Raw genomic sequence first — 23,675 nt, forward strand, 5'->3', positions numbered from 1 at the left:
AAGATACAGATACAAGCGGGTTGGCGCCAAGGGGACGCAAATATAACGCGTGGCATGAGTTGAATTGACTTGGAAGCCTATGAGGGGTAACAATCCCAATGAACTTACCGATAATCAATAATAAAGGAACATTTCATTTGTACTTTCCGTGTGCAACCGATGTAAACATCTTACATGTTTATTTTTCACCAACAATCCATTTCTGTCCATATTTTCTTTGTAATACTTGGTATTTATTATGGGGAGCTTTTATATTGTTACTCCTGGCACCAACACTGCTATGGTATGTGGTTTCTTTTTGGATTAGCTGCTCTGAATTTAATGAATGAGCAGTCCCATTGGCTCTTAAGGGCAAAGGTTGCTAACAATTAAAGAAAAAACACTCCAGCAGCCGTATTCCCGCCGGGAAATCGAGGCAAAATCCTCTGTGTTTGGTCTGAACGAACCTTTAAAGGATTTGACCTTTGAGAAACAGGAAATTGCTTCACAAGCTGACCACTGGTTTTTCTAGAAAGAGATCCTGAAGCCACATGCACACAGACCGAGGACTCGCATGTCAGAGGAACGCAGACATCGTTACATCATCATAATGTCCTGCAATCTGGTTACAGACTGGCCTCCATAACTCAGTGTGTCGGCTGAGTGTTTCTGTGTCTGTCTGTCTGTGTGTGAGAGTTGTGTATGTGTCTGTGTGTCTGTCTGTCTGTGTGGTGTGAGATTGTGTGTATGTGTCTGTGTGTCTGTCTGTCTGTGTGTGTGAGATGTTGTGTGTGTCTGTGTGTGTGTGAGATTGTCTGTTGTGTGTCTGTGTGTGTGTGAGATTGTGGGTCTGTCTGTGTGTGTGAGATTGTCTGTGTGTCTGTGTGTGTGTGAGATTGTGTGTGTCTGTCTGTCTGTGTGTGTGAGATTGTTGTGTGTCTGTTTGTGGTGTGAGATTGTCTGTGTGTCTGTCTGTCTGTGTGTGTGTGAGATTGTCTGTGTGTCTGTGTGTGTGTGAGATTGTCTGTGTGTCTGTCTGTCTGTGTGTGTGTGAGATTGTCTGTGTGTCTGTCTGTCTGTCTGTCTTTCTGTCTGTGTGAGATGTCTGTGTGTCTGTCTGTCTGTCTGTCTGTCTGTCTGTGTCTGTCTGTTGTGTGTCTGTCTGTCTGTGTGTCTGTGTGTGTGTGTCTGTCTGTGTGTCTGTGTGTCTGTCTGTGTGTCTGTGTGTGCTGTGTGTCTGTCTGTCTGTCTGTCTGTCTGTGTGTCTGTGTGTGTGTGTGTGGTGTGTGTGTGTATATTTATCTATAAGCAAACCGTTTTCTTTATATTTTGAATCTAAGATGAAAGAGAGAGCAGTCATATTGAAGAACACAATTAATGAATATCAGTTCCTGAACATAAACAGAGGATAGAAATACAGTGTTTTTATGTGCAGTGTGTATTCATATCTTTATGTATCTCGTACAGCTACATTGGAACTTTGCTATTATGTGAGCTGTATTGAGCTATATTAAATACATGTCTTAAAGCTGTCTGTGCTCTAGGCATTAACACCACGTTACCATTCTGAGTCTAAGCGAGTCAAGACAGGTCCCAAAGAAGCAAGTTAAAGAATAATCCTAACTTAATTAAGATAGAAATCTTTAGTCATGAAGCTGTTTCACATCTACATTTGGAAGTTTGTTTTAGTGACAGATAGCTCATCCCGCAGCATCCCTTATTGGCAAAAAGCAGTCTGAAAGCGAATGCTCTACACCAGGGTCTCATCCATCTTCACAAGTCATCCATGTATGTACAGTCTTAAAATCATATAATTAGAAATTCTTACAGATTATAACTCAAAAATGAAAAATATGTATTTCTAGAATTAAAAAACCTCCTTAAAAAAACATTATATTGGTTTACTTTATATTCAATTGTAATGTGAACTGTGTACCAGGGTTTCAGCTAGGATTTTTCTTGCCGGTCAAATGTCAGAAAGAATTATTTTTTCAGATTCAGATGGCCAGATTCATTTTTCAATAAATGATTCCACAAACAACATAATTATTATATTCAAACAAACTACTTATAGTAGATGAAGTACATTATTCAAAATATTACGTTAACTTTGGATAATGACACGGGAGAAACGGATTCATTCTCTCTACTACAAAAGTGTTATTTAAAATATGAATTCCGCAGGTCCTCTTTCGGTTCCCTTATATATTTAGGTATAGTGTTTTTAATAAATATAGTTTTGTCATTAATCTGCGATGGACTCACTTGGTCAGCTGCTTGTCGGCGTCAGCACAGAGCTCCAGGAGCCCCATGAGCACCGCCGACACGTCCATATAAGGCTCCCACACGGTGAAGCCTCGGCCAATCAGATCGATGGCGGTGCGGCGGATGGTGCTGTGGGGGGGCAGCTTGGGGCTGGGGGCTGCAGCAGCAGAAGGTCAGCGCCTTACCTGCAAACGGTACAAACAGGAAGGTGAGAAGCATGTCGAGAAGCAATCGAAAGAACACTGAAGTTGCATCAGCTATCGTGACAGAAAATAATTTGTACATATTGTAGTTAAATATATGACCATTATTAGCCCTGGTGTAAATACAACTACAGCAATTGAACAACAATCAATGAGCTGATCATAGAACTGTTTTTCATACTCAATTAATGTTATATGATAATCTTAAATGCAAAAATGGCTGATTTCGGCTTCTCAAATATGGATTTTCCTGCTTTCTCTGTCATTTTTATATCATATAAAAGCAAATATCTTTGGGTTTTGGACCAAGATGTCAGCTTGGAATTTGAGCAAGAAAGTCAGACAGACATTTTGCCACTGTTTTATGACATTTAAGGACAAAACTATTCATCTACTTACATATTATATATTTGGCAGTTTAATTGATGTGAAAAATAACCGTTGGTTGACCCGTCACTGCATTGACCCACGATTGCAACATGTGATTTGGGTAAAGATTATGTTTTCAAATGAGGTTTGGGTGAAAATGCTTCAACTTTCGAGCCCCACATAGACAAAAACACCGACACCCACACACACTCAACACACACCACACCCACACACAGGATAAAGACAGCGAGCGGGATGGAGGTCACTTCATAGCTGACCTGACATTTGAGCCAGTCTCTGTGGGGACAGGCTGACCATTAAGGCTCCATCCCTCAATAACTCGCACCACCCCCCCCCAAACCTCACCCACTGAGGCTTGAGGTCCAGAGCTTTTAGCAGATTCTTTACAAAGTGCTTCCAAGAGATAAAGTCAGAGGAAATTCAAGACAGAAAGATAAATAATAAACATCTGGTGTCATTTGGTACGCGAGAACCAGGAATGAACTCGTCATGTATGCATTTATTCAAAGCTAGTGGCGTACGAGAAGTATATCAGTGTATATAATAAATCAAGTAATATTTTGAACTGCAATTCAAAAATGTGTATCCGTTAGGCGTTGTATAGAGAGGCGAAGTCCCGCCCATCTACTTCCGACCCATGGGACCTTATTTCGGAAAAATGATGTATTGAAGTCAATGGGGAGAGAAAAGATTATCTTTCGATCCCGTTTGAATTGTGCCACGAATTACACATATGATGTTTGTCAATCTTAAAAAATAATTTCCATGTCAAAAAATCACAGTTTTGTAAAACTGTTGAAATATAAGACTATGAAAAATACGCAACTAGAAAGACTACAAATCCCAGAGTAAGTGAGCACGTTAGTTAGCATTACAGCCTTAGCCTTGTCATTTTTATTAGCCTTAACATAAGTAACATTAAGTAACCCAAAATGTTTAACAGTTACTAGTCATATTTCAGGCAGCTTTGCATGACATTCTTCTGGACGTGTTTCATTGTGGTGATAGTGAGGGTCGTCAATCCCTTGTTTGGCAAGACAGTAGTGACGGCCATCTTGTGACGTGTGTTGTTGTGCGAGACCAGAGATGTAGTTCATTGAGCGGTTTCACACAAAACAAGTCTTACTTCAAAGTTTTACGGCAAAACATTTTTTGTTTTACTTGCAAATTATCTTTTAATTGACAAACATCATATGTGTAATTCGTGGCACAATTCAAACGGGATCAAAAGATACGTTTTCTCTCTCCATTGACTTCAATACATAATTTTTCCGAAATAAGGTCCCATGGAGGTCCCCCGGAAAGGGAGGGACTTCGCCTCTCTATTATATCAGAACCAGATTGAACATTGGGAAGGTCTTTTATTGTTGTTGCTGTTGGAGGAGCCTGTGACCTAAGATTTCATTGTCATAACTACACTGTAGCTACATGACAATAAAAGCCTTGCATCTTGAAATCTTGAATCTTTATCCTTCTGCTGTCTGAGACCACTCAGATCAATAAAGTTTATTGTATTTTCACTTTAAATGTAAATGGTACACAGTCATTATATAAAGAAACATATTACATAAAACAGATCATTTGCTATAGGTATTTATAATGATGTGGTGGCTCTTAAGGTCCTCCAGACGCACATCATCTGGATCGCCTGGCATTTAATCATCAATCCCCCCCCCTTAAATGGCAAACCCCCTTCCTTATTGGTTTACATCTACACACACACACACAGCTTATGGATGGGGCTATTAAACGTATAGCTACAGGCTAACCGTGTTAGCATTGCTGGGTACGACGGTTATAATACATTCCGGAAGCTTTAACTGTGTTAGCATCGTTATGCTACGTCGTTACGGGGGACTAAGACTGTAAGAGATGAACCTTCAAGCTAATAATGTTAGTAGTTATGTTGAGGCTTTTTGCGAAGAGACAAAGAGTCAAACATGCCGGTGTGTTGTTATTCTGCAGTCTGTGGTGTGGAATAATCAGGAAAATAAATATGAACGCCCCCTTAAATCAAAACAACAACTCAGAGCGTCTGTTGAGTTGAAACACGAATTTCCGACTAGAACCATGGCGGATGAAATTAAATACTGGGGATTGCAATACATTTTCTATTAATTCAAATAATGCGTGCCATTTTCTTTCTCACTTGTGAATCAATTAATGTTTATTGTATGAGGTTGTAACTTTTTGTTGTTGTCCACAGACAGTGAGCTAAATTAATTATTTATTAGCATTTACTCTGATAAGCAATAGCATACTTGGATAGCAAGTAAACAAAATAACTATAAACAGCTATAAATGTTTTGTTAAATAATCTAGCATTAAAATATAACATCTTCTTTATAGCGTCTATGTTGTTTATGCATTACAACCTAAAAATCATGATTTGGATCCATCAGAGAGCATTAGCACCGTTAGCTTGTTGTGACTGAAGCACTGATACGGTGGTGAACTTTGACGTAAGATGGTGATTAGCAAACACCATTAAGAGCTAAAATCAATCATGTTTTTGTAACACACATCAATATACATACAAAAAAAAGACTATAAATATCACCAGTGAGGAACTTTGACCTCCAGTTAGTGATTATTAGAACTCACTTAGACCACCAGCATGCCTGTGCTTTTTCCACCTTCATTTTCTTAACAGTCTTTCTTGAAAATACACAACTTTTCTGTAGAGAAACTGTCGAAATGTAATGAAGACAAGATGTATTTTTGGTATAAAGAGAAAGTTTCCATTCAATCAAGCATTAATTGAAGTTCAAGGATCCAAGTGTATTATAATTACAATATTTCTAACACTTAATAATCGTTTTATAACTATTTAATGCATTCTAAGTGTTTATTAGTTACTATAAGTGATCGTATGACCTTCCTAGAGTATAGGAAGATATAATACAGTACAAGCTGGTTATGAGTCACTCTAAGGCAGGGGTGCCCAATACGTCGATCGCAAAGGTAGTGTGGGTAGATCGCATGGCTTGAAAGTTAGCCTATCATCCATCCTTATTATGTCATTTGCCACTTGATTGACGTACAGGTAAGCCAGGCTGAGTTGTATTGTGCCATACGGGTTCATGCAGTTATGAAGGGGCCTCACCTCCTCAACTGAAGCGCAAATGCGGCGCACTATTATGCGCTTATGCGCGGGCTGAAAAAGTGTGGGCACCCCTGCTTTAAGGGGTCATTTGCTTTAAGTAAATGAAAAACATCATAATTAAGTCCATGCATAAATTGCTATTTTGTGTTTTAAAATGTTTGACTCACTATATGCATATAATGGATGCTGCTAATTAGTATTATACAGTGCTATAAGCAGGATATAACACATTACAAGCACGTTTGTTTATAATTCATTTAGACAATGGCATCATAGAAGGTGAATATCATTTTACCTTTGATAGAAAAATCAACCAAACATTAGTTTCAAATAACTGATAATCAATAAATGAACTTGGTAGGTGACTGTGGGATGTTAGGATGGGTTGGTGGGCGGTATAATTTGGGGGGGGTCATGGGGCCAAAGGTCACCAGTCAAATTCAAACCCCTGACTTTATGAATAGCGCAAACGTGCTCTTCCAACAACCAGCAAACCAGCAAACCCCCCCCAACAACACATAGCCGGTCTCAGAGGTTATGATGTCATAGGTCAATGGTGTTCGCAGTGACAGGGCGTGTGTGTGTGGGTGTGTGTGTGTGTGTGTGTGTGTGTGTGTGTGTGTGTGTGTGTGTGTGTGTGTGTGTGTGTGTGTGTGTGTGTGTGTGTGAACCTGACAGAACCACATTTGCACATAGAAGCCATTATATATTTTTTGTCCTGTACTAATTAAGATGGCTGTTGACAATCACTGCTGTAATTGCCTAGATGGACCATAGATTTACATTTCAACACCTCTTATCTGGTCTGTGAGCAGGAAGTGAGAAAGGTCCCAACTCGGGTCCATTTCTCACGGCGGACATCTTTGTTTAAAGGAAAGCCCGACCCAAATGAACCAATAACTATTGACAAAGCATCCGCTGGCCATAATGAGCTGTTAGTTAGAGCAGTAAACATGTCACATTAACACAGAGGGTGATTAGAGCAGGAGGAAGGAGGGAGGGAGGAAGGAAGAAGAGAAGGAAGTGGAAAGGAATAAAGGAGGGAGGGAAGTAGAGAGTGTGAAATAGAGACAGATTGGCGATGTCTAAAGTTTACCAGGCCGAGGCGACCACTAACAGGCTTTCTACTTTCTTTCCTCCATCTGCCCTACCCCTCCTTTCTCTCTGTCTTCCTCCGAGCTTAAATGAGAGGTGAAGGTAAATCAATGTTGGGGACTCGGTAAGTGGATGAGAGCCGGACTGGACTTGCTGCATGGAGAGAAAAATAAATCCTTTTTAAAATGGCCAAAACCAATTTAAAAAGAGAAAGAACAAGAGCCAGTGAGAGCGAGAAAGAAAAGGAGAAAGCTTTGTCTATTGCGAAGATAAAAAAAGATACAATTATAATTATTAAAGTAGTATTTGGTCAACAACCAATGCATACATGAAGAACACCTGTGGTTGGCTACTGTACCGTTCATGGCTAACTAGCATGCTAGCCGTGAGATTGCTAGCTGCATGAGTGCAACAATTAGAACTTCATATATTCTCTTCATCACCTAGTTCCTATTTTTGGAGGACAAGCTAATTACGTTAGCTACAGTAAGCACAAATGATGTTGGAAACAAGCACATTTTATTAGCCATGTTAAGTCTTACATGCGGATCACACTGTAAGCTTTCAGAAGTTTTTAAATCAGTAAAAACGAATCCTGCATTCAATATTAAGTTAATTAGTTAGCTACCTTGAGATAACTATGTTCAATTATTTCCTGTTCCTAAATAAGTGTGCAATTCTGCTAAATATTTGAATACCAGGATATAGCTAACTACTTCGCCGCACACTTTGATAGCAAAATAAAGTTGCTGGTCACTAATACGGAGAAAAACACACACACTGAAATATAAAAGATAATTTGCTAACTTAATTGAGAGTGTTCTTGATAACACTTCAGAATCAGAATACCTTTATTAGTCCCACAGAGGGGACATTTGCATCGTTACAGCAGGAAAGAGCCACAGACAGCTTAATGTTACCTATGTTAAGAAAAAAGTACTAAGTTATGATATAAAAATACTTTCCAAAATACAAATCCTGTAACAGTTCTTAGGGTTTAGCAGCCAGGTATATATTACACAGTTATTAATGGCTTATGTATACAGTATAATGTAATGTATATATTGCACATATAGCACATAGTATGATGGTATTTAACTGCAGCAAGTTCACAATTACAGGATACAAAATGCAAAAAAAACACACCTTGTAACGGTTCTAAGGATTTAGCAGCCAGTTATAAATTACACAGTTATTAACGGCATATATATATTGCACATATAGCACATAGTTGATTGGTATTTAGCAGCAAGGGGTGATATAGTCTTGGTTCTGTGATGAAAAGAAAATGCATTCATCTGTTTCGCTTCACTACTGTTGAGCGAATATTAGAAATAGAGCGCATTAAGATAATCTGTTCGTGGTTTAAAATCTACAGAAAGTAGTGTGCAATGAGATGAAGTTTTTAAAAGACAAGTCAAACTTTGAATGAGGTTTGGTTTCCATCACCTGCTTGTCCCTGTACAATTTCTGATACACAATAAAACTCCATTTCCAATCTGTTCTCATGAATGTTTTAAAATACCAGCGTCACGGTGTATTAGGCTCAGAGGGGACTGATGCTTTCTGACATTTATTGTGAGCAAAATTGTCCAGAGATGATACACAGAGGTACAGTTAGTGTGTTTTATCCTGTCCAGTCACATCCTCACTTCCTTCTGTCATCATCTGTCCTTCCTTCCTTCCTTCCTTCCTAGCTTCCTTAGGCTCAATCTCCCCCCCCTCCATCTCCCCTACATTTCCCTCCTCGCCATATGAAAACATCAATCTATACTCTGCTGTATAGACTTCTGTACCCTCCCTCTCTTTGGGTGGACAGCTCTCATTCATCACACACACAGGGCTGCGCGCCAACAACAGCGATCCATCTTTCAATTTCATAACAGAGAGAGGAGAAGGGGGGGGGGGGGGGGGGGGGGGGGGGGGGGAAGAGGGGGAGGAAAAATAAATGAGAATTGGAAAAAGACGGAAAATGAACGGAACAGGGCTGGAATGAAAGCAGCAGTGGAGAAAGAAATCTCATGCTAGTTTTCACAATATCTGCAGGTGTCTGCTCATGTTATTAATTAGGTAATAACACTCTTTTATAGGGTTCAGCCATTCACTGGGGTCAGATAAAGGAGCAGGTTGCTATATGGAGTCAGGGTGAGTTAAAATATCATCTTTCTCAGTTAGTTAGTAGATACTGTCCTCCAAAAAAACAACAAATGGATCATTTATTGACATATTTTTGTGTTAAAATGACACGGAGAGTGGCTGTATCAATTATGTTTTTTATGAAAAAGCAGCATAACGTCACAGCCTCAAAATCATATAAAAGGGGGGGTTTATTCCCCGTTTCCATTCACCCGGGACATACAGTCAGAATTACATTTCTCGAGCCAGGCTGTGCAATTGTACCAAAAGCTTTTTCAAATAAACATGATCCATCATTTTAAAACTTGTCTCAAAGTTTGACTGAAAGTTAACGCAGAAGAAAAGCCTCATGGATCGGCCATGATGTCTGACTGCAGATCTGCATCCAGGTCAAACTCCCCGGCTGACCTCTCTCTCTGCAGCAAAAGTTTTCCTGCTCAGTCGCTTGTGAAGAGCAGCAGCATCACTTTCTGGAAGTATTATGTCTTCTTTCTGAATTCATCGGGTCCCTTCTACCATGTCATATAACTTTGTCTCGTGATCCCTGTGCAGAACGTCATAATGACCATTACAGGCACTTACTTACTTAATGTCTGTGTTAAGGTGGGGTAGGTCATTTCGGAGAGAAACCAGCTCGAGTGCGCTAGAATTTGAAAATACACAACCGGAGAAAATCTGCCACTTCCTTACAGAGCCCCTCCTCCAACACACACGAACGCGCACATGACCAATGAGGGCACCAGATAAGTGTGTGCACAGATGGAAGGCTGACAGGCAGGTAGGCCATCCAATCATTTTAGCCTGCCCGGCTAAAATGATTGGTCGTGCTTTTTACAGTATTACAGCTTCCACAGATGATATTTTTTTATGGATTTTTTGTCAAAGCACTTCAGATATTCATTGCTATCGGGATGTTAGGAGCATTCCATGGAATATAACAAAAAGTGTTTCTCGAGCCGGTTTCTCAAACTTACCTACCCCACCTTTAAGTTCAGTCAGACTAAAAGACAAGTGCAGGAAATAATGAAAGAATATGTCGTTTTGAGATAAGCCTTGTTTCCAATTGAAATCCTGACAACTTTTCCTTTTCTCAGTTTTATCCGGTAACAACAAAGTTTACAAATAGGGAAGAAACACATGATCGACTTGATAAATATTTTTGATCCAATCTGAAAGAATTTGTAGTTTAACTATTTTACAATCTTTAGACCACATCACGTTTATACAATCCAGAAGTTTCCTCTACAGTACAGTATAGCAGCCTCTTCATAAATAGCAAAAGGCATCCAATAAGTACATAACTATGTGCTTGCATGAGGCCCATTATTTCTTGGTGAGAAACGACAATTAATTTAGAAATGTATATTGTATTTTATCCGCGCAAAAATCTAGTGTGACTGCTTAAAGGGGACCTATCATGCAAAATGCACTTTTTTATGTCTTTTATACATGTCCCCGGTGTGTCAGGGAACTCACGCAGCGTCAGAAAATAAAACCCTCTCTCTTTTCCTCCGTACCCAAATCTTTTAAAAACGGGGGTACAACGAACAGATACAGATTTGCTGCCGATATGACGTAATTTCGGATGGTGGACCCACAGAAAGTTGCTATCAGAAACAATGCCTGACGTGTTTTGGACGTAATCTGGTCTTTATTTACATTAGCAAGCCTCGCTAACACTCAGAGCTAACCTGTACTGGAGAGCACACCCGCAAGAGAAAAGGCATTTGAGCTCCATACTGTTTCAGAAATAATCCTTGATGTGGTTTAGAACAGGATGGCGTTTTATCACAGCAGAATTTAACTTTATCTCCGGTAGAGTTCTGAGCAGGCATTAGCTCCGCCTCCTCTTTTTTCTTTTAAAGCTAAGGACCCAAAATCCGCGTTTCTCTAACAGGGCTGGAATAAAGGGTATGAGGGATTTCTAAAATGCATGATCTGTTTGTATTTTGAGCAAAACACATCATAGACATGTTTTTATATATATCGAGACCCATAATATATGCCTTAAAATAGCATGATAGGTGCACTTTAATGTCAAATGTCAACAAATATTATCATATGGGATCAAAATGTCCAAATGATACCCAGCCAAAAGGGTCGGAGGAAGGTTTTAAAAAGGGTGGAGCTCTACTCAAGGGGATCAATTAAATATTGAGTTGTTTTCATCTGATGGTACAGGCTTGGGGTTTTTGTGGTGAGTGTGTGTGTGTGTGTGTGTGTGTGTGTGTGTGTGTGTGTGTGTGTGTGTGTGTGTGTGTGTGTGTGTGGTGGTGTGTGTGTGTGTGTGTGTGCGTGTGTGTGTGTGTGTGTGTGCGTGCGTGCGTGCATTTGGTGAGTCCACACAGGTGAGATGACCGCTGTGTAAAGGGCCAACATCACGCTCCAGAGTCTATCAGGGGGAGTCCAGACTCTGTCGCTGGGCGGATGACCCCAGAGGCAGCCAATCAGAGCACAGGAGCAATGGAATGGAAGAGCAGCTCTGCTTAGTGCAGGTTTGATGCCGACCAAGGTTCAGCGCTGCAGGCACAGCAGGGTAGGGGCCGGACGCAGTGTGTGTGTGTGTGTGTGTGTGTGTGTGTGTGTGTGTGTGTGTGTGTGTGTGTGTGTGTGTGTGTGTGTGTGTGTGTGTGTGTGTGTGTGTGTGTGTGTGTGTGTGTGTGTGTGTGTGTGTGTGTGTGTGTGTGTGTGTGTGTGTGTGTGTGTGTGTGTGTGTAAGTCAGTACCAAGCTCCTTAAGGTGTCAAGCTTGGTGGGTGAAAATCAATCCCATCTCTCTCCTCACCTCTAATCCGACACTGAAGTTTCTTCTTTGTCAGTTGTTTAGTTTTGAGTTTGGAGCAAAACAGGAACCACTGAACATTAAAGCATCTGTCTAAATGTGAGGCAGGGGTCAGGGGATCACAAGATATTCATTTAAGGGTCATTCAAATGATTCATTTGCTGGGATGTCTGTACCAAATATCATGGCAATGGCAGGTATTTTACTTAAAGTGGACCTATCATGCTATATTTGAATAATATATCGTAGGGCCATACCTTTATAAAACATGTCTGTGAAGTTTTTTTTCAAAATACCAAACAGATCATGCTTTTAGCCATGCCTCATTTCGCTCTATTTGCTCTTTTCCAGCCCTGTTTTTGCAAGGGCTGATTCTGTGAGAAGTCTTCTTCGCTGCTTTTGTGGCAGACTACAGCGCCACTTACAGGCCTGGCATATGTACTACAGCGTCTCCAGCGCTTTCGAGCGGCAATGGCCGTGGCCGTGGCCCAACCCCCCATTCCCCTGATAGGTGGAGAGTTGCCCATATAGGCGGAGCTCCCCGTTTCTGACGTCAGAACAATTTCAAATCTGTATCAGCTCCGTTGCAGCCCCGTTTTTAGAATTTGGGTATGGAGGAAAAGAGAGAGGGTTGTGTTTCTGACACTTGGTGAGTTCCCTGGAACACCGGGGACACATATTCATGTATAAAAGACGTACAAAAGTGCATTTTGCATGATAGGTCCCCTTTAATGCCATAAACTGTCAACCTCATGGTTGTGCTGGGCGAAATGTTTGGTCATCAAAGAAATCACAAGGATTCAATCCCTGGGTGAACAGGAAAGGCAATCCGTCCTACCGTCTAGCACAACTATCCATTTATAACATTACAAAGCCACAACACTAGTGTAGCTAAAACAGATCTATGGGTAATACTTGTTAGACGAACCAAAATGCCCACAAGACAATGCAAGTTGGGTCAGAGGTAAAAAGCCAAAAGGTGAACATATGATCAAGCAACAAAAATCAACGAAGATTCTATAAAACCTAGTTTGCTTTGTTGTTAGCTTTTGTTCTGACTTGACTGGGAATTTATGTGAATTGGGGTATTCCTTTTTCAGATTATTCTGACGCCATATGAATGCGTTACAAATGCACAATTCTGCTGACAAAACAAACAAAAACAAAACCATTATCTCCTTGGCGATGGTTTGTAAAAGTTACAAAGAAAGAAACACATTGAGTGGTAAAGCAAGAACAGCGTTTAACAAAAGCCTTCAAAGACGTAGCTGTCCCGCTGTTCATGCACTTATTTTGTGAATGCAGCCAGATCTGACTCAGCATTTAGATGCCGTTAAACCCCAACAAGTTCTGCTGTTGTCAATTGCAGAAAAGCTAGTCAGATACACACAAATTGACCCATATCACCAGTAACAATCGAAGGACTCGCGTAAAAGAATAGTATTGAACTATTATGGAAGACTTCCCTAAATGCCCACTGTTGGGAAAATACTGAATGTACTCTTCCAATATCGAGAGTCCACATGATAACAAAGGTATCCCAACTGTAGCTGTGTACATGACAGGATGTACAGTATGATTACCTAGAAGAGCATCAGGACTGTTTGAGGCATATGATAGCTATGTGATAACATGATGATTCAGCCTCTATGGAGATAGACATATGACAAGCATGCTCATTTCTGACGTGGAGCTAATCTGAAGTAAACATTGAATACTGCTTTATTCCTCCATCTTGTGACTGTGTAACTCCCTCTCTTGGATATCAGCATGTGGAGGACACTGTTCAGGAACTAGTTGATGCTCTGTATGTGATGACTACTTCCATTCTGGAGAGGATCAGAAATACATGGATCCTGATTATTGAAGCTCAAGCCGGTGACGAGTGATATTTTTCTAACACCTACCTATCCAGAATGAAATATGGTACATACATGTGTGTCTGGCCAGAGAGTAGTTGGAGGACCCTCCGCTGGTCAGTCCGAAGCCCTCAGGCGCCTGCCCCCCCGTCCGAGCCCGCGCTGCCCCTTCGGAGGTTCAATCTCAGCGCCAAACTCAGCCCCGATGACCCCCAGCAGCACGATGGCGGTGGCTTGTTTACGCCGCTCTTCGTATGAGTTGGAGATCTTCTTGGCGTTTGGTGGAAGGTTGGAGAGACAGCCTGGAGGAGAGACAGAGAGAGAAATTAACAACGTGTCTTTTGCTGGTTCCTATTGATGGAGCAGCTGGTCTCAAGACGGGAAGGTCCACACTAAGTTCGTTTTTTGTTAGCTTACAAACGTTATTTACTGATGAAGACCCTGAGAGACTATAAAAGCGCACAAAAAAAAGTAAGTGGACCCTTAATTGAATATTCTGTCACCTTACTGTTACAAATTAATACAGAACTGTCAACATTTGTGCATTTTGGTCATTTGTTTAAAATGACACACAAGTTAATTTTAGCTTAGCCAAGGCAAATAATTCGTTTTAAGGCCCCTGCTGATTTACACCATCACATATGTATATTTTATTGAATGTACTTTAAATACAGTGGACCATAATACAGTATAGTTATTAGAGTACAAGTAGGTTTATGAACAGATTCTTAAATGTTATCTCTAAAATCTTCATGATTTGAGAAACTTCCTTAAAACTGTAATGAATGTGTTGAATAAAAAAAAAACCTATTCAACAAATGTACAATTCCCCTTGCATTAAAGTGATGCAAGACCAATCGCTGAGTATTTAACAAAATGTTTATATGTACTACAGTTCATTGTTGACCATGTTAATTGAGGGCCAGCTTCAACCGAATCAAAATAAAAAAAATCCCGACAGCGCCATCGCAAGATATGGAAACGTAATTGAAAAGCAAATCTGACAAGTTAGTAACATTGCATTTTAATTCTAAAGATACTGAATATCTGTTTTTTTTCCCGTCTTCTGACACATTGAGGAATGATTTAGCTAAACAGACAGAGTGGGGGGAGCCCCGTTTTCATTTCTTACTTTTCACGGTAAAGTGTAAAGGTGGTAAAAAAAACAAAAACCAGCAGCCCTTTGAGTCCACACTGAGCCGATAACAACTGAACAGGCACACTTCTATTGTCCTGGGTTTAACCATACACACACACACACACACACACACCACACACGCGCTGGCACACACACACAGGCACACGTCTTATTGTCCCACTGAAAGACTTTAGTCACAGTGCAAACACACACACACACACACACTCACACTTACATGCAGGCGGTCATGTTCACAGCCTCTGGAAAGCTTTTGGACATGTGCAACTGGAAACCCTTTGTGAGTGTGTGTGGGTCTGTGTGAGTGTGAGTGTGTGTGTGTGTGTGGGCGTTACCATCCATTGTGCACACCAAGAAGACCCCAAAATAACCTCTTTTGTGTGTGTGCGTGTGCCGGGGTCTGCACAGTGGGGCGCTGCTGCAGTGTGTGTGTCTGTATGAGTATCACAGTGGGAGAGGAGAGCTCCTTACACCCCTCGGATCAAAGGCACAATAAGGACTACATCAAATCTGTGTGTGTTTGTAACGCACACACACACAGTCCCACTGCTTCGCCCTCCATTTCTTATTTTCTCGCTCTCTATGAGCGCGGACAGCATTGTTATGGATTTGAATTGCAGGGGAGCAAGCACTCACTCGACACGCACACAAACGCACACACACACACACGAGAGGAGTGATTACTTAAAACTACTGCCTTGAAAGGATAAAAGCAGGCTGTGATCTGTGCTGATGTTTAATGACTCAGCTGGTGAGATGTTCCTGAAAACATTCAATACTGAAATATGTTTCCAAATGCAGCTTTACAGAATGAGAAAAACATGAGAAAAAAATATTTGGGATGTGCCAAAAGTGCAAAAAAAGAAAAAGTCAGAATTCTGAGAAGAAGTCAGAAAATTTTTTTTTTTTTTCAGTTTTCAGACTTCAATCTCAGAAAAAAAGCACTTTGGTAAAATCTAAAAAAATGTAACATGTGGCCCAAATCCTCTTCCGTACAGTTTAGTATAAAAATAGTAAAATTGCACTTTCACTTCATGGATCTTGGCCGGATTAAATTATTATATCTGATCTCAAAACAGCTGAATATAAATGCATTTAAGACGGGTGAAAAACGTGTACTATTTTTACTGTTATCTCGCTGCTACTGTATTACATAGTATGTTGAGTTTTTGAGTATTGTATGTTCCGCAATTTTTTTTAAATGCTGCTATTTATCTGTTTTTGTACCATGAATGTGTACTTATCAAATTAAATAAAAGTGTTTTATTTGTGTCTATCTATTCTGCCCCCCTTTGCTGTAACACTGTACATTTCCCCTCTGTGGGACAAATAAAGGATTTCTGATTCTGGTCAAATCCAAAATGCATTCTAGACAGAAAAGGAGTAAATGTACGAGAAATAATGCAAATGTAAGTAGAATTCTGATTTATAAAAAAGTGGTCAAGGGCATACTGCAGTTTCCCTTCATAAATCACAATTAACTTTTAATGAGGTGTACCTTTGCGAGCTTAAAAAGTTGGAATACATGCCTTATTATTATTATTATTATCTTTCATTTATACTGACTTCATGCGTACGATCATAGCAAAATGACTGAGAAAAGACATGTCACACAGTGTTAAATCAAAGCTCTTGTTTGGGAGGTGGAAACAAGAAAATAATATACTTTGGTCAACCCAGTGTGGAAAATACAAAGAGAGGCAGCATGGACTCTGACCATGCTGCTGCCTCAGAAAGTCTGATTGTCTCAAGAATAAAAAATAATTGGTATGACATAAAAGTAGAGGCTGAAAGTGTGTGTGTGTGAGGAATGACACCTCAGGGAGAGCCACTAAAGAGAGGGGTCTCTCTACCAGGCCGGACAGATGTACAATACATGTGTACAAATAAATAACCGTGATTTTGACAGACATAAAATGTTGCACCTGGAGTGGGACAGTTCCACTACTGAAAGATCTGTATGAGGGATCAGTGAAAGCTAGTTAACATGTCTTGCTTTAAGTCGACATTTACAATTTATCATGTCTTAAAATATAGATATCTGTTAGCTTGCTAGCTTTTACTGCTACATATTAATTGGTGAAGCAAGGCTTAAGTTACTCCTACTGGCAGTTACCAAATAGCTTCAGGTGCATGTAGGTGCGACCTTAATTGGCAATGTAACCCTGGAAAACCAAGATGGATTATAATCAGATGTGTACCGTCTGGTCCTTGGAGAAGTACATGTGGCTAAGCAAGTGTTAATAAAAGTGTATTAATATTGCATCTGGATCAACAAGACACCTCAAATAAAAAGTGTAAATGGTAACTTCCTCAAAACAGGTTGCATCATACAAATTATCTACAGTTGTATACCATGTGATTGCTTATCAACCAATGAAATGGCAGAGAATGTATTATAAGGAGAGATCATAATATAGTCAGAGTGTTTACATCCTTATGAAGACACTGGGATTTTTGACCACTGTATGTTTCTCAGTCCATTTTTTCAGACCCTATAGGAGCCCCCTCCCCCCGATATTTCCATATTATATCCTAGTGCTTTTTATAATGAGATTGCTCAGGGCCAGCTGTCATTTGGAAAAAGGCCCAGCGGCCGGCTCTGATAAATGGATTACAGATGGCATCCATCCCAGGGCCAGACTGGGCCAGTAGATAACAGAATTAGAGATAGGCTCCCAACCAGAATCACTAAAAAGTTGGGCTTTACGCAGAGAGAGAAAGAGAAAGTAAAAACGGAGAAGAGAAAGATCCAGACAGGTGGGAGGGGCATCTGCACGGTACAAAGAAATATTAATCATATATAAGCCTAAATCTTTTTACAAGACATGGCTAGTAAAAACAACTAAGTGTGTACCCTTTGTAGTCCCTTCTAAACTTTAGGAATAATAATTTTCTTTACCATTCTAACAGAGGAGGGTAGAGGACAAGTGTCAATGTGTGTTGTGTACATTCGCGAACGATCCGATTCTTTGAACAGCTCTTTGGTACGAACGAAGGGAAACGAGTCGTACTTGGTGAGAGCCGTTCTTTTTATCGTTGGTTCACTGCCTGCCATAAATCCACTCGCCTATACGGGAACTTGCTTTCCTGAATGCAAATGTTCCATAGATGATGGCATAACACGTGCTGCTTGAGGAGTAGTTTGGCTGGCTGAGAGATGTAGCAAGTTAAAGTCAATCATTATCATGGTGATTATTTCGCAGATAAACCTATTAACCCCGCCACCTTGAAAAAAAACGGCTCTTTTGAACGGCTCTTTTGAACGGAGCCATAAGATCCGCCTCCCTTCAAAGAGCCGTAATTCCCATCACTACAATGTGTGTTGTGAATGTGTTGATGCACTGGTGCGTTCACTACCCAGTCAATAAATAGAAATGGGACTGTTCCGCCACACCTTCTGTCGCCTGATTGGACGAGCCCTCTGCCTGTGGTTTCATTGGTGTTTGCCTCTGATGCTCAAAATGAAAAAAACGAAAAACTGCTTGACACCACTGAAGCTGTATTTAGACACAAAAAAGGGTTAATATAATGTATAATAAAGTGTTTAACCTAATATTTCGAAATCCAATGCTAAATTAATTAATATTTTGAAAATGTTTTGAAGTTCCTATGACCTTATTGTGTCCTCTCTTCTTGAATTAAGGTTAAGGAAAATGATTGAACCTGAGAAAGTTGTGTTATTGTTATAATGGGTCATAAGACAATAATAACCGTTGCAAATTTGGTGTTTTTTTTAATGATAAAGTCATAAAAATGACAAAACTTGAATTATGAAAGTAGCTGTTCTACTGTAATACAAATAATTAATTGCTGAAGCATGTGGTATATTTTCAAAAGGTTCAAACTGTAAACTTAAGTGATCAAATATCCAAATGTACTGAAACTAAAATGCCCAATAATTTGACTTCTTGCCCCGGTAAAGCAGCCTTAAAAATACCTTTTGATGATGTTGTGAACTTCCCTAATTTGAGAGATGTGAGTCAGGTAGCATCACTTCCTGTCTCTGTACCTGTGGACAGACTGATTGATTTTTGAAGCCTATCGATCTGCTTTCTACACGAGCAGCAGATCTATTATAATGACATTCTATCTAAATCCTATTTGTTGGCCAACCTGCTGCTAAACATAACCCAATAAACTAAAGAGGGACGGACGAGCTAGCCCCAGCTCGGCTAAATTCATAAAACCACCGACAGATCGGGATAAAAGGGCTTTCTGGCTGAAATGACATTATCCATAAAGCATGGAATCTATTAAAAAGGGCATGAGGATGGTGTAATGCAACAACCTGTGGACTCATGCAATTACACTTAAAATATGGAGGACAGAAATGTCAGAGAAAACGAAATACTACCGAGCGGAACGAGAACCATTTAAACTCTTTCACCTTTAAGAAAAAGTTCAATTAAATTATCAAATATATTATCTATGTCCTCATATTTTGATGTTGACTTTTCATGACTGTCCTCAATTTAAAAATACTGTTTTGTTTGAATGACAGAAAAGCGGGGAGGAGAGAAACCACAAGGAACACACACACACACACACACACACACACACACACACACACACCACACACACACACACACACACACACACACACACACACACACACACCACACACACACACACACACACACACACCACACCACACACACACCACACACACACACACACACACACACACACCACACCACACACCACACACACAACACACACACACACACACACACCACACACCCACACACACACACACACACAACACACACACACACAACCACACCACACACACACACACACACACACCACACACACACACACACACACACACACACACACACACACACACACCCCACACACACACACACACACACAACACACACACACACACACACACACACACACAGAGAATGGTAATTGTATCAATGACGTAAAAATCCATTATAATTGTATTTAATAATACAATAAATGACCACCTGACATATGGGCATTTATAATATTTAGATACATCAAGAAATATACATAACTTATCCATATATGAATTTAGGTTTCTATTGAATATGTTTACTATTAACCCTGACTAAGAAATCAAACCAGGCAACCTTCTCCATGCTTGAGCTGCAGCCCCACTTTCTTCCCATGGTGCACCTTGGTACTGCCTCCATTGGTAATCAATGGGGAGACTGGTAAAAACCTGATCACCAGGGACTGAAGAGGGGATCAATACAGCAGGAAATGATGTGAGAACAAAGAAGGGAGGATGAGAAGAAGTGAACAGGAAAATACTGTGAGAGAAAAGATTAGTCCAAAAATATTCATGCAAAAGAACTGAAAAACAAGCTGACAAACAGAACTCTGAGGGCAGCCTGAAGCACAGCCTCCGGATCAAGACAAAGTTTCATAAAACAAAAGAGAGCTGGTGTTGGGGGGAGGAAGGGGGGAGGGGGGGAGTCAGGGGTAACCACTGTCCTTACAGCAAATGTCAGGAGACAGAAAATCTGGGGGAAATAATTGAAAAACACAATTAAGTTGATAGAGAAAAAAGATTTGAGTCCTGAATCGGGCGGGTGCCCTTCGAAGCGTCCCGAGTCCATCTGAAGGTTAAGTGTATTTAACCGTCTTAAGACACAGACATGGGGGCTATCTGCGCTCGCTGGAAACACAGCGCTTCAATTATATGGTGTGGGGGGGAGGGGGGGGGGATAGGGGCATCCACAGGAGATACCACAAACTAACTGAATACAAGTTTATAAGAAGGACGAAAGAAAACCCAGCCTTCAAACACACATCCGGATGATTCTAGAACATCAGTCCTTAGATCGACCATCCTCCATCACAGCAACTATTTTATCCTTTCTAAGGGAGGCAAACATCGGGGAATTCTGGGGCCGATACCAAGGATTACATTTCTTGTTTTTTGGTATAAAAGATGTGCGGGACTGAGTCCAAAAACACGCAAAAATGAGTCCGCATTTTACCACTTTTGGTTCTGTCGGTCTGAAAGTCATGGTTCTTTGAACGTGTTTTGGTTAGATGCCTGATATAAGTTTGGTGGTTAGCACAACTGAAGATATTTTCATTTCTACAACATCAAATATGTCATTAATATATCCCACTGGTGAATTTCTGAAGCATATGTTTCATAAAACAGAGGTTGGTTGCTAACAAGTGTCTACATGAGACTAAACGTCTGAACATTAGCCGCCTGAGCTTAGCGGTGGTGACGTGAAGTCATGTGACCGTCTAATTTATTTTGGTATTGCTACACATCCTTTAAGTCTGGAGATGGGAGATAGGTCATGGGCATAAAGTGTGTTGAGGATTGGGGGGGGGGGGGGGGGGTCAACAAACACCATGACGATGACACGTTCTAACCTTCTCTGAAATGAGTATCACTTTGAGATTTGTCGCACCAAATGAGATCTAACCCTCTCACACACTTCATTTCCCTTTTTGTAGTCTTCTGGTGATTGCTGTACTTATTTGTCACTGTGTTATATCTGGTGCACAAACTTATCTCGTGCCCTCATTGGTCATGTGCGCGTTGGTGTGTGGAGGAGGGGCTCTGTCAGGAAGTCTGAAGGAAGGGGCAGATTTTTTTCAGCTGAGTATTTTCAAATTCTAGCGCACTCGAGCTGGTTTCTCCATTCTTACCTACCCTACCTTTAAGGATAATACATTTTAAAAGCATGTGCAAATTAACTGTACATGATAGATGAATGCTAATTAATTAGTAATAACTTAAAAGTTTTGACTTATTCACTATCGTATACTTTTGACTTTGTGAATCTTTTCCTTGCCTGTTCTTATATATTTCAATACATTAGCGATGCAGGAGTGATGTCGTTTTTTTTTTTAAGTGACATCTTTCTCCGCAATCACATCAACTTTTCTCCCCTTCATAACTCAGTCCTACTGTATGAAGGATTGCCAATATTGATCGCCTGAGGTCTTACTGTCTATCCTGCTTTATCAATTATGTGTTTGCTTTGCAGTTTAATTTACGGTCCAACTTACGGTGTTTAATACAACCAATATTCTCGTCCCTCTGCGGCTGTCAGAATCATGCTGTTAACGAAGAGGTGTGAACAATAACTCTGGATGTTAATTTCCTTAATGCAGAGACAGTGGGCGGCTTCCATCACACCATTTCTTCATAAAGAAGGAATTACTTTTATGAGTCAGAGCTATGTGACAGGATTAGATTTACACTTCTCCAAATGAAAAGCTTTACAACTTCAAGTGAGAGGGAAGAGATTATTATCTTCCACCAGAGAGACAGGTGAGGACGACAGGAGATACAGGACACTGACATCTTGCAGACTTAATTCATTTTCTAAATCTCACAGGTTGGAGGTCTATTATATCCACGCTTCAATGCACTTAAAACACCCTTTAACTCAACGTCCAATGAAATACCCGTCCCCTTGTGTGTTATGAAGGTTTTTCTGCATGTAAACGGTCTGCAGAGTCACAAACCCTCAAAGTACACCCTGTAGCGAGTAAAACTCTAACACAGGAAAGACCTGTCTATGCTGCTCCAGAACGCCTCGTTGGACATTTCTCTTTTTCCATTGTTTACTTCTTGGGTATAGTGACGTATTTGGTCCATTCGGAGCCGTTACGTTTGGACCAATCCGCGGACTTCCTCACACACACAAACACTCGGAGGGACGTTGCGAGGCTCGCTGCTGCGAGGAGTGGGACACTGTGAGCTGGCTCACTGGTGTGGGGTCGGCGAGACAGCGAGACACCGCAAAACTCAGCCTGGGCACACACACAAACTCCCAGCCAGGCTGCGGGTGTGTGTTTCGGGCTGGGTTTCGCTGTGTCTCGCTGTCTCGCAGACGGCCACTGGGCTCACAGGGAGGAGGGGGGGGGGGGGGGGGCAGGAGCTCCAACAAGCCGTTTAGGACAGAGAGTGAATACACATACTATACAGAGATGCTGTATGAGAAACCAATGTGAGTTTGGAAAATTGCACAATATACATTTATTTTAGTAGACCTCAACAATGGAATTATGATCAGTAGAAATGGCCATGACATGGGACCTTTAAACATAAGATAATAAGGATAAGGATAAATGTTTGCGTTGCAGCATTAAAAAGTAGAAAATATACATTAGACTGTGAAGATAAACAAATCTATAAACTCTCCCTTCAATAATGTTTTATTGTCAAACATAATATTCTATGCATTCTACTGTGTGTTCATTCACGGCTCATATCATGATTTCATGTTTTGCTAAATGCTTTTAACCTCCTTTATACATTTGATTTAAATGGTGGTTTGTATATAAAGCCTGCTGTTATTACTATCTCTTCATAATTGAAGGGTTGAAGCCTTTATATTTGAATAACTAAACAATTAGGAGGCAACGTTTTAATATAGAAAAGCCATGAACTAGTGTTTATATCTTTACAATAGAGTTGTTGCTCGGTTGGCTTGCTGAGAAATTGAGGAGGAATAAGAAAAAGAGTGATGACAGATTCACAGTCTGCTCTGTTTGAGTCTGAAGTACTGGATCAATTCAAGAGGTAATCCGACCTGATTAGACAAACAAGGAGATCTCTGCGGTGAAAAGCAAATTATCTGAGAACATCTGAACTCAACATTTTCCTCATTTGACTCACTGCTGACAAGAGAGCAGAGGAGTGGAACATAGAGTGAATCTGTGAGTAATGGGAAGTAGACAAAAGA

The 23,675-nt window shown here is 40.5% G+C and overlaps 1 protein-coding gene across 1 annotated transcript in view; it reads right to left on the minus strand.

Moving 5' to 3' along the window:
- Positions 1 to 23,675, minus strand: part of LOC117478877 (WD repeat-containing protein 7) — a 100,067-nt gene that overhangs the window by 17,986 nt on the left and 58,406 nt on the right. The window contains 4 exon segments of the mRNA XM_034125808.1: positions 2,245 to 2,401; positions 4,689 to 4,715; positions 13,890 to 13,979; positions 13,982 to 14,116. Of these exon segments, the coding sequence (XP_033981699.1) occupies positions 2,245 to 2,401; positions 4,689 to 4,715; positions 13,890 to 13,979; positions 13,982 to 14,116 (409 nt within the window).

The sequence above is a fragment of the Trematomus bernacchii genome, unplaced genomic scaffold (genome assembly GCF_902827165.1).
Source record: "Trematomus bernacchii unplaced genomic scaffold, fTreBer1.1, whole genome shotgun sequence".
In the NCBI taxonomy this organism is placed as follows: Eukaryota; Metazoa; Chordata; class Actinopteri; order Perciformes; family Nototheniidae; genus Trematomus; species Trematomus bernacchii.